Source organism: Panthera onca, chromosome B1 (assembly GCF_046562875.1).
Source record: "Panthera onca isolate mPanOnc1 chromosome B1, mPanOnc1 haplotype 2, whole genome shotgun sequence".
Classification (NCBI taxonomy): domain Eukaryota; kingdom Metazoa; phylum Chordata; class Mammalia; order Carnivora; family Felidae; genus Panthera; species Panthera onca.
Window position 1 is genome coordinate 162,862,848 of NC_138342.1, and position 19,727 is coordinate 162,882,574.

At 37.9% G+C, this 19,727-nt stretch overlaps 1 protein-coding gene across 2 annotated transcripts in view; it reads right to left on the reverse strand.

Moving 5' to 3' along the window:
* ZMAT4 (zinc finger matrin-type 4) overlaps positions 1-19,727 on the reverse strand; it is a 352,176-nt gene that overhangs the window by 39,936 nt on the left and 292,513 nt on the right. The window contains exon 6 of one of the 2 annotated variants that reach the window (XM_078445519.2): positions 18,257-18,353. The exons of the other annotated variant lie outside the window; for it this stretch is intronic. Coding sequence (XP_078301645.1) covers positions 18,257-18,353 — 97 coding nt within the window. The remainder of the gene's footprint in view (positions 1-18,256; positions 18,354-19,727) is intronic. 2 annotated transcript variants of the gene reach the window in all.

A 19,727-nucleotide genomic window follows, 5' to 3' on the forward strand; every position in this document is an offset into this window, starting at 1 on the left:
AGATCCAGAAAAATCCCTGTTCTTCTGTAACTTTTATCCTATTTATGAAAGCATATGTGGATAGGTGGATGGATGAATATATATAGAGAGATGATAGATATAGATAGATTGATAGATAATAGAAAGAAAAGAAAGAGAGAAAGAAAGAAAGAAAGAAGAAAGAAAGAAAGAAAGAAAGAAAGAAAGAAAGAAAAAGAGAGGAAAGGAAGGAAGAAAGGAAGGAAAGAAGGGAGGAAGGAATAGCAGAGGGGAATAAGTGCTAGGTAGAGAGTTAAAATAGAATTATGTGACAAAGAACACCTAGGAGACATTTAAGCTTAGAGTTGGTTGACAAGAAGGAGTTAGTCACATGGTGGTTGCTGGAAAACACACCAGGAAGAGATTCCAGCTAGTAAACACAAAGTTAAGGCAGAAAAACATTTGGCTGTTTGAAAATCAGAACAAAGGCTGGTCTGCATTCCTAGAGTACAGTGGGCAGGGGGAGGTTGGTGTGAGCTAGCACAGAGAGGTGGGTAAACATGAGATTGCACTCAGCTGTGTGAGCCAACAAGAGGAGTTTGGATGCACTTCTGAGTTCAATGGGCAACCTTCAGTGGATTTTCAGTGGAGAGGAATAAAATCTAGATTGCATTTGTGAGAGCTGACTTTGGCTCCTGCGGAGGAATGGCACAGAGAAAGGAAAATGGGCCCACAGGCAGCAAGTTAGGAGGCTGATGCAGGGACGCCAGAAAAGATAAGAGACCAGAGGCTCAGATGTGGAGGTGGAGGGATGAGATACAGAGGCAGTGTCACAGGACTGGCTGATAGATCTAACATGTAAATGGAGGGAAGGAAAAGGATCAAGGTTAGTTTGCAGACTTCTGCCTTGAGCAACTGGATAAATCGTAGTGCTGTTTAGAGATGTGGGGAGCCTAGAGAAGACAGAGGTATAAGGTCATGGAGGGAAATCGAGTGTTCTCTTTTTAATCATGTTACGTTTGAGATGCCCGACTAGAGAGTCTGGAGTCAGGGCTGGATTTGACGGTATGTATCAAACGGGTTAGATCTTTTCTGGAAAGTGTGATGACAGAAAAGAATAGAGCACCAAGAAACGGTCCCTATAAGCTCCTCTGTGACCAAACCCTTTGGCCATCTTTCCTAGTCACGACTCATAGAGGTGCTGGGCTGGGTGACGACTCCATATCTGTTGTAAGGTTTATACATTTTAATTCCCTGATGTTTGTCCAATTCTCCAATTAACTCTTGTCCTGGTGTTGGCCTCAGTAAGTGGCCTCCTGCCACTGACAACGTTTGTGCCACCTGATGCATCTCCAGCTCCACCTATTACAAAGTGGTGAAGCTATTTTCTTCAGAATGATTTTTCACAACCCTGTCAAACTTCACACACATATATAGAAAGTAAAATAGACAATTTCACCAAGGAAATTGGATATTTTATCATAACTTGTTGTCTTGAACACATTATATAAATAATAATGTGTCCAACCACAGATGGTCCGTTTCCCATGAAAGCTCTGCAATAAATCCCTAAGCCATAGCCCTAGCAGAATTTTCTTTCGGCTCATCAATGAGAAAACAAATCATGGTATCTCTCCCTTCAAATTAATCTCAGTATGCTGATAAAATCATGTATTCTCCAGGTGATATTTTAATTTTTTAGTATGCTGGGTATAATTCATTCCTACGTGGATATCAATTTTCTGACACATGTGAGTCTAAAATATTTTCATTAAAGGCATATGGTTCAGTTAAAAAATAAAAAGAAATGGTCTTCTCATTTATAATTTTTATACATAGCTAAAGCAAAGAGATTCAGAATGGCACTCATTAATAAAACAAGTTTATCTTCCTGAGAAAACTGGAAGCCTTTGAAGTCACTCTAGTTTTGGTTTGTTTAATTTTTTTCAAAGAGAGACAAAATGACTTGGCACTTAATGTTTTGGCCTCTCATTTGGCATTTGACTATTGTGTCTTATATTGTTATGTAGCAGTTTTCTTAGTGTGCCGTGGTGGTTTCATAGCATGGCTACAAAACACGTGTGCTGCAGAGCATGGCTAAGCTGAACGGCGTTTCCTGGGATTCCCTTCCCTGTCCATTTCTAGTTTTGTCTCTTTACACTCGGAAGGTCAGTGCTTCTGTAGCTCACACATGTAAGTGTCACATCCTCCTGCAGAACATTCGCTCCACTGAGGTTGAAGGTGGTGAGCATTAACATGGTTTCTGTCCCCCCATACAGTTCCAGCTCCTGCTTGGGAATTCAAGTTTGGCCTCGCTCTTCCCCACTTTATATCCATTGCCCTAACAGCCTGCATACTGCATACTCAGTATGTCCTGCATACTTCAGGCTCTAGCAGCAGAGGTAAAGGCAACAGTTTTAGACAGTGCTTAACCGGCTCCCACAATTGTCTAAGGTCAAATCCCTGTGTGTGTGTGTGTGTGTGTGTGTGTGTGTGTGAGTGTGAGCGTGTATGTGCCAGAGTATGAGTCTGTGTGTATGTCTCTCTATGTGCTTGTGAGACTGTGTGTGTGAGTATGTGTCTATGTGTGAGTGTGTCTGTGTGTGTGTGAGAGTGTGTATCTGTGTGCGAGTGTATGTGTGTGTATGACAGAGGAGGGCAAGGGCAGAGGGAGGCACCTCCTAGTGGTTTTGCTTCTCCGATTGAATCCTGGCTAATACAATGTCCATGGTGCTGCTTTTTCTTTCTGCCCTTTCTCTACTTTGGAGGATACACCTATTGTCCAGGCTTAAATTTCACCTGTCTAGCGGACTCCAAAATCTCCATTTTTAAGCCCTGACTTGTATCTGCATACCAAGCTTGCTTCAGGACCACCCTACTTGGATAAAGTACCATTACTTCAAAAGCAATGTGTCTAAAGCTTAACTCACTAAGGCTCTTCCAGTCTATCAGAATCGTGTCCATATCCCAGGCTGGAGACCCTTTCCTCTGTTGTCCTGTCAACAATGTTATTAAATTGTTCTTCAGACCTCCAGAGAACAGTAGGGCCCAGGGGAAAAGTTTAGTGGGTGGTAGTTTTGACCCTACATGTCCACTTCTAATAGAGCTCTGTTTTTATGAAACTCCACATACTATTTATTTTAAAAGAGGGTTCTTCTATTTAATTTTTAGTTCTCATGCAAATCCTTCCCCCTCTGCCCTTCTCATTGGGTCATCTCTGAGGCTGCAGGGCCCTTTCCCTCACCCAGTGAGAACATTGGTAAGGAAATCCCTTACTTTGTTCTTACCCCAGCCATTGTGGTCATCACAGTGTCAAAACTTCAGCAAGACTCCCTGGCAAAAATCAACCACTACCTCCTGATTGGCAAAGTCTCTGGATTCTTTCAGTCCTCTTCCTACTTGACTCATCCGTATTTAGTTAATCTGAACAACACTACCCTCATTCTTGAAATGTGTTTCCTCCTTGGCTTCTAAAGCACTAATCTGTCCTGTTCTCCTACTTAGAAATATTATTATTTCTAATATTAGGTATATTATTAATATATTTATATTAAATTATGTTAAATATTACTAATATTCAATATAAAATATATTAATGTTTAATATAAAATAATATGGATATACTAAACATTATATAAATTAAATTATATTAAATATTATTAAATAACATTAGAAATATTAAATGTGTCATGAAAAAAAGTACTGACTTCTCTTCCTTTGTCACCCTGTATGTGCGTGTGCATGTGCACACGCATGCATGAATGTGTGTTTATCCTTCTTCTCTACACACACTCCTTGAATGATCTCATCTATTACCATCTCATCTACTTCATTATCCTGCTATGAGCTAATGACTCCCAAACTGTTTCTCCAGCCATCATTCATTTTCAGAACTCCAGACCCATAAGCCTAAGTACCCACTGGCATCTCCATTTAGATGCTCCTAAACTCAGCCCATCCCAGACTGATCATCCTTGTTCCTCAGCCCAGGCTCATCTCATCCAAGCACATTTCTCTTGTTATTCATGTCTGCACTCACCTCTCCCTTCTCTTGATTCTTTGCATGATGTTACGTAAAATCACAATCACATATGAGCATTTTGATGCTCTTTTATTATGTTTGTTAATTAGTTTTCTTAATTAAATTCTATGCTTCTTGAAGGCAGAGATCACACTACTGGCTGGTCTTATATCCACATGATATCAGACACTGAACTCGACATCAAGCAAATATACAGAACAGAACTGAATCATTTTCAAGTACCATGGCTCTAGAAAAGGAGGACATGCCAGAAAATCATGACAACATCTGCTGTCTAAATCCAAAGGTAATGGATGCAATTTACTGTCTTTGAACACTACTAGAGGAGAAATAATTTTAAAGTAAAAAAAAAAAAAAAAAGGAAAGGAAATATTCTAAACTAGATTATAAAATTTGACTTAGAACTATGCTTTAAAAATTTTTTGGTCTGCATAATTCTGCATGACATCATAATATATTTCTCTCCACCTCCAAGTCTCTGATTGGATCCATACCTATGAGATGATATGAACATGATTTTTTTAGTCTATAGTGGCTCTGTTCCTTTGACTCTGAAAACCAGAAAGAGACTGGGGTTATGGGGAGGATGCTCAGAAGCAGAAGTGGGGTTTCATAGCCCTTTCCAGCTCCTTCCATGGTCAGACTATCCACAGGGCAGCCATTCGCCTTACATTCAATGGCTGACAGAGGAGTTCCCCACTCTCTCATACCAGGCTACTCCGACTCTCTCACATATCTTCTATCTAGCCACCTCTCTCTGACTAAAAATGATAAAGGAGCTACTTATTCCCTCTTTTTCAAAGGGATAAAAATGGGTGAGTTGTGAGGTCAGTACATCTGTGTTTTTTTCCAGAATAGTTGAAATCTTTGCTTTATGAGCACTAAGCTAGAGAAACCAAAGAAATCATAACAGACAAAATTATGATGGTAAGGGAATCTAGAAACATGTTTGCATAGAAAAAATATTTAACTCATTCAGTGTTATATTTCCCACTTGTCTTTCTATAAGTCAAGAGTAGAAGGAGCAAATATTATCTCTTCAAGCTTCCCTGACCCTGGACCAAACTGGCCAAGTTTGTTCTTGCCAGTCTCATCTCCTCCCTCTGCCTTCTCTACCCAACTCAATGATGCCCTTTATATTTCTATCTCAGTCCCCTCCCATCTAAACTTCTCACAGGTAAGATTCTGACATTTGTTATTTATACATCCCTTTGTGCCATTATCCCTGGGACTTTTATAGGAAAGTAGACAAAATAACTTTTTTCCTGTGGAAAAATATAATTTGGCCATTAGCTAGCATGTGTGTATGGGGGAAAGGGTATCACTGTGAGAGAAGAAAACAACTCCCTGAAATCACATCAGAAGGCAGGCCCAGTGTTACAGCCTGTCACATTCTCCCCTGCGAATGAAGAAATTATTCATAATTAGCAGAGAATATTGTGGAATGATATTCATGATATTCATTGACTTTAGTCATTCAAATCCTATGCTGGCCTCAACTCTAATTAAACAGTTGAGAAGAGAAAGACTATTAATTATTGTACATCCATTGTGGGCCCAGGATGAGATAATTTAATCAAAAGATCCAGGAATAATCCTACTTCTAGGTTAAAAGAAAAATTACCCACATGAAGAGTAAAAAAAAAAAAAAAATCTGCCTTCAAACAATGAAGCAGTTCTTGTTATGAAAATCTGACTCAGTCTTACTCTTTTATCTGTGCACTATCTTATAGGAGCTAATCATTTGCTATCATTTCCTAGAACCATACACTAGAGAAAGTGTTATGAGCATGAAGGGAGAAAGAATAATTAGAGTGGCTTCTAACAGAAGTTGGACAGATAAATGTCTCTAATCATCATTCTTTGATCACAGATGTCATTTATTCTTAACTTAATTTTCATTCCTGGTTTCTTCCCTTACTTAATAGCATTGAGAATATCCTATTAGGTGTTACAAGATTTAATTCACCATAAATAAGTAATGAGGGCTCTTCAAAAAAAAAAAAAAAAGAACCCAGAAAATGTGACGTTTTGAGCGAAGAAAGTAGTTTGGGGGGTAAGGCCTTACAAGTCCATACAACAAAACAACAAGCACTTCTTGGTAACTCATCCTGTTTATACCTGACATCCCTCATGGCTCCTGCACCTGCCTTCTTTCTTCACTTCATAACTCAGGCTTCCAGGCTACCTTGGGCACTAAAACCTGCACTTAAAACCTACATTGTTCTGGGAGGCATGGTCCATGTTGTGCCCAGTCACTCAGCTCCCTTCACTGCCAGCTGTTTGGAGAGCTCCCCAACGTTCACCATGGAGTGGAGGCACCAGTGTCCTCTCCTGCAATTTCAATGGACTCAAGAGTCAAGGGATCTATCTAGAATCACAGAGCTTTGGGGTTTAGGCATTTATTTATTTTGAGAAAGACAGAGACAGTGCAAGGTGGGGAGGGGCAAAGAGAGAGAGCCAGAGAGAGAGAGAGAGAGAGAGAGAGAGAGAATATCTCAAGTAGGCTCTGTGTTGCCAGCACAGTTTGAAGTCACAAACCTGAGCCAAAACCAAGAGTCGGTCATTTACCGACTGAGTCATTTGAACATTTAAAAAATTACATTATCACTTTAAAGACAGGAAATGTAAGTTATTAATTTGTTATTTTGTACTATGTGACTTAGAATCCATCACATAGTAGGTCACTTATTTGTTAAACCCTTGACCCAGTCAGTGAATGTTCTGGTGTTCTTTCACCAATGTGTCATAATACTGAAAATCTCCAGATCATGAGTGAACCAATTCAATCCACAGAAATGAACTCTCTAGATTCACTATAGAAATACCACTTGCATGTTCTAGAAGGTTGACTAATTAGGTACCTGATACTGGGTTTCTTGAGAGTTAAATTTTAAATGAAAGATGCCTCTTCAATGTATACATACACTGCAAAGCACTGACATCTTTTCCTTGCACTGATGTTTTCCTGACATACTGGTGTGAGAGAGCCTGGCCTCTTTCCTGTCACTTTTTTAAACGGGAACAATAGATGTTGGCTACTAAATTTCCTGGCTATAGTGAGCATCTCTGATTACATTTTACCTGGTCTATCCTTTCCATGGGAGGCACACTTTTATCTTCAGGCCCTTAGTTAATATGGAATAACACAATTATGACATCTGTTCCAAGATGAAGAAATTGAAACCTGTATAGTTGACTTCCAAACCTTCCAAGTATGGAGGCTGCTGAGAAATCTGAAGAACCCCCAACTCACAGCTGCCCCGAGTAAGAATTATGTTGATCCAAAGCTGGATTTAAAATGAGCCATGTTAGAGCTAACCCCATCTATGGCAGACACTTAAGGTGTCCTTTTCTGATATAGATACTCAGGGACATAGATTCTAATTTAGTAAGTTGTCTGACCATGAAAATCTTACTTATTAGTAAGTTTATCTTACTTAGCACTGAAAAGATGTTAGAAAAAGAAATCCATTATTTCAACTTTATTCATTGTCAAGGAAACAAAATTAGAGGTCTGAAACTCATCTACTTAAAGGTTATTATATGATCTTTTTGTTAGAACAGAAATAAGTTCGGTGGTTATGGTTTTAGAATTGAAAAAGAGTAAAGTGCACATGCTAGCCTATTAGGTGTCTTTAGAAGAAAGGGCACTTAAATAAGGAAGAGAAAAGACATGTATCTCTGGAGACGATAATAGCACCAGAGGCTGTGGGTAGAGCTTTGAACTACTTGTGTCCTGAGCTTGAAATATCACCAACATTTCTGAAAGCTAGCTTTATAGATTTTGATTTGTATTTGACTACTCAGCATGAAATGGACTGAGATTTTTCTGTGACCCTAAAAGCTATAGAAAACCATGCATTTTCTATTTGTTGTTAAAGACTATTAAGAGTGGCAGATATATATGACTATAATGATGGTTATGTAAATTTATATTCTGACTGAGGTCCAGATTCTGGCTATATCTGGCTATTCTTAGCACAATACAGAATGGTCCAGATAATATTAACTCAAAGAAAAGAAACAAAATATCTTCAAAATGTTTATCATTAAGTTATAACTTAAATAATAGTGGCCAACACTTAAAAAGATGTCACCCTTATACACAGAGTTCATTTGTTTTTTTGAGAAAACCCTTCCAATTTTGGAAGATTTAGGCATTTATCAAACACCGTGACTCAAAGTTGGATTTAATCAGTTAATGTTGAGATTAGCCAGATTCTAGTATGAGCTGTACGTGTTTGAGAAAAAAGAATACAAATACTCTTTTTAAATGGCAAAATAAAAAGTGCAAATGGGAAAGAAAAATAAACCCCTCTAATCAAAATGGTAAAGATACTCTATCCAGAGAGTCTCAAAGAATATTAGGACAACGATTTTAGGAAATTCAGCCAGGAGGATTGTTCAATTTATTTTATTTATTTTCAATGTTTATAATCCATGGTCTTTGGAGAAAAATGTGTTAATAACAGATGTTTGACAAAATGCAACTGGTTATCAGAGAGCTGGGTAAAGCAGAAAGCCTGAGTAGGAGCTGGGGTTTAGAGACCACATGTAATTGGAAATGTGCAGAAAATGTTCTTTCTGGTGTTGGAAGATTGAATATCAAGCTTGAAATGTTGTATAAAATGAGGACTTGGAGCAGGTAGAAAGCAAATGACTGCAAAAAACTCAAAATGAGGACATTCTCTGAAGGCCTCTCTCAGATCATTCTTTTTATCTAATTGTCTGATTAAGGTCAGTTGGGTTCTAAACACTGAGTAGACCTGAGCTTGTGTGTGATTCCAGAAGCCCCAACTTTGGGCAAGAAACTAGAGTTTGCTGTTAAGAATTCTGGGACAGTCTTGCAGAAGAAGTACCTGGAACAGAAGTATTAAATGTTACCTCAACATCCAGCTACCTCTTCTTCGAGGTACATTTCAAATGCAATTTCATTACTATAAAATAATAATTAACACCTATTGAGAAAAAACTTCATGCCAAGTACTGTCTACACACTTGAGTATTTTTTGCTATTATTGTTTTTATTGTTCTTAAAACTTAATTCCCACTCTAATCAGTTTTAAGTTTTGTAAATAACCTGCTATATTTTCCTAATGTGGAAACGAAGTCACAGAGAGGCCTTTAAGTAACATGCTCAAGGACATACAGTTAGTAGATGGTAGAGTAAGGATTAAACCAGACATTTTCATTCCCAAACCATTTTACTGCACTCACTTTACAATAGTCTTTTCCAATGATCCCCAACCAGATGCAATTATTTCTTCCTCTGAATTTCAGCAACATTTTGTACTTCTTTTTTTTTTTTTAATGTTTATTTATTTTTGAGAGAGACAGAAACAGAATGTGAGTGGGTTGGGGCAGAGAGAGAGGGAGACACAAAATCTGAAGCAGGCTCCAGGCTCTGAGCTGTCAGCACAGACCCTGATGCGGAGCTCGAACTCACGAGCTGTGAGGTCATGACCTGAGCCGAAATAGATGCTCAACTGACTGAGCCACCCAGGTGCCCCAATATTTTGTACTTCTTGAACTTACCATATCCTATGTTGATCTTAATTGTAATTACTTGACTACTTTTTGCATCTTCTCTACATTATAAACGTGTAGAGAGGTATAATTATCTCTGCATCTCCTTCTGTTATCCTTAAGGCCTGTTTAATGTCCTACACGTAGTAGATGTTTGATAGATTTTGGTCGTGGGATTGAATTAAATGTGGTGAGGGGCTGATCTGTCCAATCATTCACCACTACCCCATCCACACTATGGAAAACAGAGCCAAATGGACCCTACTCAATCTTCTCTTCCACCCTTCAGAGAGGTGATAGAGAACTTGAACTCAGTAAGGAGACCACAGGCAGATTTCCATTTCCATCTCATCTCCTCTCCCCACTTCCCCAACAAAACTGACCTAAATGAAGTGAGATCTTTCATTCGTTTAATTCAATTCCCTGGCATTTCATGTTCCAGGATAACCTTTAAGAGATTAGACAAATGTTGGCAAAGCTCAATATTCTACTTAAGTCTGATTGGACTAAAAGTCAATGGCAGCTAAAAATAGTTTACAAATGGACATACCCTCATTTTTAATGAACTCTGGTGAAATGTGAGAGAAGTGCTTATGGTAACTTACAGAAAACCCAGAAAGAGTGCAAGTCCAGAGGCCTGACCTGCTCAGGTGAGGGGCCAAAGTCTACCTTAGAACCCTCCCAATTCCCTCCTACCTATTCCTGTGTGCTTAAGAAGGCACGAACATTAGGTTCTGTATTCATAGCTTGGAATAAAGTTAAAAATAAACTTCTTTACCTTTTACACAACCAACTCTACTCCTTTTGCCCCAAATCATAAGCACTTGAAAAGCCCCTTTGCCTTTTGTTTAAGGACAGGTCTCCAGGATACCTCTCCTCTCACAGGACTAACGCTTAAAGGACTGGTCAGCTTCTGGGCCACCTAGCAGCAGAGAAGTAAACACTAAGGAAGAATTATGTTTACAGTCAATCTTCATCCAGCTGAAAAATATTAAAGAGTTAAAGAAGGTAAGCCTCAAAGTCATAAAATTAGAGAATGTTAGAAATAACACAGACTTTGACTACCCCATTTTCCAGCCCCCTCATGTTTCGATGAAGACGCTGAATGAAGCTCAGTGAGGGGACACAATTAGTTGGAAACCACGTGGAGAAAGAAAGAACTACTGACACATGGAATAAAGTGAATGAATCTCAAACCATCATATTGAGCTGAGGCAAAGAAACCAGACCGAAAAGGATACCTATAATATTATCCCATTAAGTTCCAGGACAGTCAAACTAAGCTATGGGGACAGAAATCAGTGTTTGGCTGGAGGTGCGGGGGTTGGGGTATGAGCTGAAAAGGGGGTCCAAGAGAACTTTTGGTGGTTATGAAAATGTTCTGTATGTTGATTGGGCTGCTAGTGACATGGTGGACACCATCCCACTGTGCTGCTAAAAGTGACCTATCTTGTTGTGTGTAAGTTGAGTCTCAACAGACTGGTTTAAAAAATTATTTTTTGCTCTGAAAAGCTGCACGGGGTGTGAGAAGTGGTGCTGACATGTGCCTCCTCCGCCAAGCCTGTGGGCATCCACAACCCTCTTGCCATTTCTTTTCCTTGATGCAGATGCACTCTTCAGAACCAAGCCTTGGTGACTGGTCCTGGGTGACTAGCTGAAGCAGCATAACAAAGAACGTGAAAGATGTTCAATGTGGTCCACAGTTAAATCTGAGACATTAAATCATCAGCTCACAACTACTCTGGAGACAGCCATGACTCATGCAAATTTCAAGCAAGACAAAATAATGATTACCAGCTCCCCCCCCCAAAAAAAGGGGGGGGTAGTAAATGAGTGAGCTAAAGAATATTAGGTGCCATTGGTAATTCTGGAAGTAATATGAAAGAATGAAAGTGCTCCCCATTTAGTTCTTCTCAAGCCTGCAAAGGCCTAATCTAGTCACATACTATGATTATAATGTATCCCTAGGTATGGCATATTTAGCAAAAGCATGCAAGTGAGACTTGGAAAAATAGAGCTGTTAGGATTGCCTGTGCATTGGTGCTATATATAGAGAGATGTATAGCTTTGCTCTGGCTTCTCTGGAATTCTTCTCTCTACAGGCTGTTTTTCCTTTGAGAAGTTGAACTCTGCTTCATTAGCGGCCTTTCTCAAAGAAGCAGGGGCTCTTGACAGTAGTGGACTTGAATGTTCTGCCTATTAAAAACAGAGCTAAATAGAGAACACCCTCTGACCTACAGGCCCTGCCACATCCTTGTGTCTCATGCCTACAGCAGGCACCCTATTTACAGCACCTAGGATTCCCCTTGGCTAGAAAGACTTGGCGACAGTCTGTAAGCCTACTTCTAGAAAAGCCATTTTGCACAGCCAGAGTCAAAATGCTGTTGCCTGGGGTTCTAGATTTCACCCTTTATTTCAAGACTTTCTGAGCAATTTACAAAGTATCAGCTGAAGAGAAATAACCTAATGCTCTTCAAGAAAGGCAGCTCTATTTTAAAGCCTGTCTTATGCCCTGCTTATCTCAGAATGTCACTGATGACATATATATTCTGTTTTTCAGAAAACAAAACAAACCGAAAAAACTTTTCTGTTGAAAAAATATTGCACAATACCAAAGTCCCAACTCTTTTGATTCTTGAAGTTCTTGGATGTGCCAGTAAACCATATGGAAAATTCCACCAAAAATATCTAGATCTTTAGCCTTTGAAGACGCCCATGCATTGATTTGTTGCTCGTTGGTTTGTTTGCTTCCAAATATTTCTTGGGGCTTTAAACTACTTTTATTTTATTAAAAGTACAGATGGTTCTTTTTTAAAATTTTTTTAATGTTTATTTATTTTTTAAGAGAGAGAGAGAGAAAGAGAGAGCAAGCCAGGGAGGAGCAGAGAGAGAGGGAGACAGATTCCAAGCAGGCTCCTCGCTGTCAGCACACAGCCTGATGTGGGGTTTGAACTCACGAACTGTGAGATTATGACTTGAGCCAAAACCAGGAGTCAGAGGCTTAACTGCTGAGCCACCGAGGCACCCCTAAAAGTACAGACAGTTATTGATGGTTGGTTTCTTTGCAAAACTATCTTATTTATTATTGTATACTCCTCAGATAACTAACTGCTACCCTAAACGTAAGAACTGAACTCCAAGGTATTTAAAACAAATGAATACATTCCAGCTCTGAAAATTAGGCTAAATATCCATTCAATCATTTAAGAAATAAATAAATATAATGGAAAAATGAATGATATGAAGACTTTGTCTGGAGGATTCACACTAGTCGGGAAAAACTGTAGAAAAAGCAATGGATATCACCATTTAAAGTTTCTTCTCAAAGGAAGAAGTACATTTAGAAATTACTACTAACTTTTGGTCAGTCTGATTTATTCTCGTAGACACTTGTGTCTCATTTTCAACCAACTGAAGTATCGAAGTAAGTAATGACAACTTTTATATCCATTATTTCTAGGTAATGTAATGTCCTTGGGCTTGAAGTGTTCCCTAAACTCAAATTTAAGTACATTATGGTGGAAACGTTCATTAGTCTATGGTATGTACCCATGTGCCTTTAAATTTCATTCTACTCATTGGTACTAATTGACAGACTATATCTCCTGGAAAGCCTGAAAAATCTACTAACAGGCAATTGCTTTATATGTCAATGTGATCATTTGCATTTCTAAACCTTTAATCTCATTAGATACTTAATATTTCTCTTGTTATTTAATAATGGAGCAAAATTTGACTGCCATTTTGCTGTTTATGACATTTGCCAAAAAAACAAAAAGGCTCTTTACTACTAGGAAAGAGCAATATGTTAATAATGGTATTATTTAAGTATTATTATAGCAGTGATAGTAATGATGGCCGATACCCTGACTTCTGCCCTTGGGTCTGACAACCAATTATTTTTGGGGCCTTGGACAAGTCACTTCTCAGACTCTTAATTTTCTAACCTATAAAATGGAGATGTGAACATCTGGTCAATTACAGGGATGCTGTGCATATTATATATAATAACACTTTCAAAGTGTTTTAATTTGTTGTTATACTCCAATTATGCAGAAGTTTCCTCCAGTTAACAGTGGTGGCATCCTCACCATGTACATCATCATCATTGCTGTTAGTACTGGCATAGACATAAGAAGGAGATGCCTAGAAAACATAACTAAAAGGATACTTGTGGAACAAGGCAAGTACGTTTCACAATGCATTCATTTCCTGGGGCTCCCCTAAAAAAAGTACCACAAACTGGGTGGCTTCAAACAATGGAAATATATTCTCAGCTCTAGAGAATATATGCCTGAAATCAAGGTGTCAGTGGCCTCTTCCAAAAGCTCTAGAGGAGAATCCCTCCTTGCCTCTTCCACACACTGCTGGCTCCTGGATTTTCTTGGCTGGTAGAAACAATCCTAATCTCTACATCTGTCTTCACGTGGCCTTTTACTCTGTGTGCCCCAATATCCCTTTCTTCCTCTCATAAAGACACCAGAATGATTTCATCTTGAGATTCTTAACTGTTTACATCTGCAAAGACCCTATTTACCAAAAAGTTCACATTCTGAACTTCTGGGTGGACATAATTTTGGAAGACATTGCTAGCTCCAGTAAAATAGTAGAGGCTGACTGGGGAGAGAATGTTAAGGCTGAATTCAGTAGCAGCAGGAAAGAATACCAGGATCGTGAGCAAGGTATGGGAAGTGGACATGTACTTGTCCTGTTCTTGTCATCACTAATCACTTATCTATGAGGTAACAGAGGCCTAAAGGACATTTGTTACTGCCCCTGGTCACTCAGTGGTGAAGTGGCACATGAAGTAAAATCCCCTGACTCAAAATTCAGTGTTCTTTCCACTACACAACCCATCTGAACACCTCTCTAGAAGTTATTACTGAAAATATAAATAAAAGTCCTTGAAAATTACTGACACCTTAATATTTATGGTGATTTAATCGGTCAGATTAGAGTCGTTAAGAACCATTTGGCTGACTTCCAATTTCAGCTCTGAGAGAGTAATTGGTATCATACTAACCTTCCACCTGAGAACAAAACAAAAGCTGGCTAAAATTTAAAGGAAAAACTTTGGAAGCTCTGAAGAATTGGGGTAGCTGATGTCAATGTACTCTAATAACAGTGTTACTAGTCAAAGGACATTTCATGATGACAAAAGGGCCAATTCCATAAATATTTTTAGAAATTCTTAAATTTGTAAGCATCTAATAATATACCTTTAAACATATAAAGCAAAGAAGTAGAATTAAAAGGACACATAGACAAATCCATATTTTTAGTCAGAAGTTTTTTAAGTACCTCTATTTCTCATGGATATAAAAACAGACAAAAAATCAGTAACACAGAAGATTAAAAAATTTGATTAAAAAACAAGATTAATAAACTTGACCTAATTGATATACAGAACCACTTACTCAATTACTGGAAAAGACACATTCTTTTCAAGGGAACATGGAGTTTTATCAAAATTGAACATTTGCCTGGGGCACAGAGCAAGTCTATCCAAATTTCAGGAGACTGAAATCATTTGGAGTATGTCCTCTGACCCCAGTGAAATCCAGTACAAATTAATCCTCCAAAATATAAATAGAAAAATTCCCCACATGTTAGATTTTAAGCAAAGCACTTATATATAACCATAAGTAAAAGAAGAAATCACAGTAAAAGTCAGACAATAAGTTGAAATACATAATAATTAAAATACATATAAAACCTCTAGGATACAAAAAAAAATAACTTGTGGAATATAGCTATAACAGTTTATTGAGGAATATTGAGAACCTTAAATGCATATTTTAGGAGAAAAGGAAATACTTGAAAATGGATGATCTACACTTTCCTATGAAGAATCTGATGGAGGAAAATGAAAATTAAATACATAGGGACTAGAAAGAAAAACACTTTTTTTTAATGGCAGAAAAGAGCTGTACTCAGAAAAAAAGTCAACAAATCCCAACATTCATCCCTCAAAAAGATTCAAAGATGGATAAACTTTTAACAAAACTATAAAAAAATGTAAAAGAGAAGAGACAAATAAACAATATTAGGAATGAAAAATATCCCACAGACATTAAAAATAAAATCAGGAGATACCATGAACAACTTTATACCAATACATTTAAAAATGTAGATAATATGGGCAAAGCAATTGAAAAATAACTTATTAAAACTGATACAAGAAGAAATAGAAAATATGAACAGGGCTTCATTGAAGAAATTAAATTTTCAATAAAAACATTCCCACAGTATAATCTCCAGGTCCAGATGGCTTCCCTAATGAATTCTTCCTAATATTTAAGTAAGAAGTGACAACAGTTCACTACAAACTCATTCAGAGATTAGCAACAGAGGGCAGACCTCTCACCTTGTTTAGTGAGGTCAGCATCAACTTGATACCAAACCTGACAAGGGGATTGATTACAAAAGACTCATGGAACAATCTGTCTTGTAAACACACATGTGCGCGCACACACACACATGCACACACGCAATATCCAAATTAGGTAAAAGGGCAGATGAAACAGTCACATAGGACAGGGCTTTTGCAATTATTCCCCTCATGTTTCCCTCATTGCACTCTTTAGAAGAACAACCTTGTACTTCTGAGGTAGAGACAAATGTCTTTTTTACTGGAAAGAAATCATGGTAGGAGATATACACTTCTGAAGTCACATTTATTTATTAAAGCCACTGGGAAAGGAATGCTCTCTTTTTCAAAGTTCATCCTGGTACTCTCTATTGGCAGTCCTCACTGTGGTAGTTCAGTGAGCCTGAGTCAGACACTACTAGGTTCAGCCCTGGTTCTGTCATTTGTTGGCAAGGTGATGCTTTGGTCCCTCTGAGTCTTAACTTTCTTGTGTAAAATAATGGGTTAATGACATTTATCTGAAGGTAGTTAAGGGGATTAAATGAGATGATGGGTGTGGAAATGCCTAGCACACTTTCTGGCACATGAAGTTGTATAGGTACACATAGAGATTTTCCTGGAGCTGGAGATACTATTTGCATTATTTATTTACCTAATTTGTGCCACTTAAAGTCACTATTGTCTACCATTTTCTTTTTATTTGTTAAGAGCAATAAATGCATGCCTCTAAAAGATGATCATTTATTGTTGCAGCTGCTTGTAATGTGTCTTTGTGTCCATCAGATGTCATGTTGGTAAGACTGCATTCAGTGCCTGTCACAAAATACTAGTTAGAGACACACTGAGTAAACTGTTAGGGGAAGGGGGGGAGGTGTCCAGTAATCAATACAAGTGTCCTAGGTACTCCATCACGAATCAGAGACAGTCTTTTTGAAGAATTACCTCAACAAAACCCTCTGGGGTAGATCAGAGTAAAGCAAGTCATGAAAGGGGATTTGACTCAGGAGACAGCGCCAATTGAGGGAATACTGAGAGTCCTAACTCCAGGCTTAAATTTCCTTACCAACACCAGACCCCTGTGACCTACATCTTTATGATACCTTTGCAAACAATAATAATAATAATAATAATAAAGTCCTTGACTGTAATGCACTTTCCTCATGCCCCTGCCTGGAAAGTTGTCACTCATCTTTTAAAATCACACATCCATTCGATCAAAATGTTTATGAAGCCCTTCATATGTGTCAAGTGCTGTGCTGGGCAGTGAGGTTATTATGATGGTGAGTAAAATCAGACCACAACCTCATTTATGTGCCCAGGCTCTTCGCCGATGTCCCTGTCAAACTTGGCCTGGTTGTTCCCTCTTGGGTACCCAAAGCTCTGGGTGTACACATCCTGGTATTAGAGAATAATCCCTGTGTTCACATGGCTGTTTCCTCTGCCTGGCAGGGAGCTCCACAAGAGGAAGGCCTAATTTGATTCATCTTTTCTTCCCCGGGGCACACTTTGAAATCTGACACATAGTGGGTGCTCAATAAATGTTTGTTGAATGAATCATTCATTAATCACAAGGCCTTGATATAGTTAAATTTGTTAAACAATTCTACTAATGAATAGGAGTGAAATTAAAACAATTACACTCAGGAAAATTGCATATTTTTGAGATATTCTTTGCTTTTTTCCCCTATTTTATTAGATTTTATTAGCAGTCCTGGCAGCTACTTTAAAAATGCCTACAAAGCTAATGTCACTGTTTTTTAAAAGATGCACAGTATATTTATACTGGGAAATATGTAGGTGAAATTATGCCCAATAGCCTTTTCTGGCTATCTGAAATTTGGGAGAAAAATGAAATGAGCTTCCATTTAATTGGAAAATAGCTATGCATGGGAATAACTTAATATAGCAGGGGATTTGTTGGGTTTCTATACTAATCAACAATATTCATCTAGAAATGTTAAGTGGTAGAAGAAAATCATAGAATTTGACTTCACAACACCGAAGTCTGCCACATCCTCCAAACACAGATAAAATTGTTTATTTAGAAACACTTAGTATATCTCTAAAAGTTTCCTGAAGTTTGTGAAAATATGCTGAGCTGCTCTTAAAAAAATTAAAGAATGAAAATAAGCAAACAAAAAAGCCTGTCATTACTTGTGCCAAAAAAGAAGAAGCCATTCTTTAAGTTGTGCTAGGTAGACCCTGGAGGCTTCAACATAAATATCAAGGGAAATTTGAAGATAAAGAGATCCTGTTTCTATTGACTTATTTTGAAATAAGTAAAATGTTAGCCTTTTTTCACCATGCTATAAATTATACACAAAAGGCCCGAAGAGTGAGAGCATGAAAGTACCTACTTGGTCTGGTGTTTAGATCCTTTCAGATGGGCATGATACTGTTCTATGGAGTTTAGAGAGACACTGCAGATGGTACATCTGTAATTGCGCCTCAGACCTGTGGACAACAGACAGACTTGATTAGCTGTGTCCTTGCCATCAGCTACCTGAATGCATCCCAGAATCTTTAAAAGTTCAGGACAGAGTATTAGAGGCCATCTGGTCTACCACACCAACATTTCAATTCTCCTTCCAGAGCCCAGCCAACACGTCCCTTAGCAGAAGTTAGAAGCAGGCTGCTCTATTTCTGGATAACTAAAAGTATTAGAACATGCTTCCTTGAGATACAAGGTTTCTGGACATATTTTGACACAAAGGATGCATTCTACTTTTTCCTTAAGGCATGGAGACAGGGTAACCTGTTCTCTCTGCAATGAAATTTGAGACTCCAGAGAAAAACTCTGTCTCACTTACTCTTTCAACCCTATTCCAATGGTAGAATCAGAAATTTAGCTTTAGACCTCATTCATTTGAGTTCTTCCAGGGTCATCTTATAAAATGTAAATACCCAAGAGAATGCTGATAATCTAATTCACATAAAAGTTTACATTCCACTCAAGAGTTTAAAAGAAAGTTATTCATTAATTTGCTTATTAGTTTAATTCATTCAATCCATTCATTAATAAAGTATCAACTTTGAACTGGGCTCTAGGGATTCTAAGATGAATAAGATGCTCTTTGCTTTCAAGGATGTTAGCAAAAACTTTGACTTCTTTATAATATTGATTTATCTAGAGTCAAACATGTTAGAAAGTAGCTTTAACCAAAAAACTTTAAACATTTGCCACAGTTCAGAGACCCACATTAAAGATATTCCTTCTGCTATAATGTCCCATCAGAGTAGAGAGAAAAGCAAACTTGAAGGCAGGATCTAAAATTTTGGATTTAAATCCTGGCTCCAATTATTCCTGGTTGTATGATCTAGAGGAAATCACATAATTTCTTCCTGGCCTCAACATGGAGATAAAGCCATTCATATCACAAGGATGTTCTAAGAATTAGGTGAATAAAATATATTAAAATGTTTACCAAGTGACAGTTACTAATTTTCTCCAAAATTCTACGTCTTACTATCAAAAGAGCCAGAATTATAAACAGCTGTAGCAGTTTTTTTTTTTCTGATGAATGCATACCATTTTCTTTCTAAGAGACAGAATCATTCCCATTTTTCTATAAGGAAAATAATGCACAATGTCAGCAGAATTTTGTAACCTGCAATCTGGTGAGTTTACATGAATTATTTGACTTCTCTGGATTTCTGTTTCCTTAAAGTATTTTGGGAAAGACAGAGTGAGATAAAGCATGTATGAAAGAGTGTCTGGTACATAAGAAGTGATCAATATAAATTAACTACTATTATGATTTCAAAGAGATGTTAAAATGGAACACTTTTTTTGCCAATGTCCCAGATGAAGCCCTAAGTTGAAGCCCT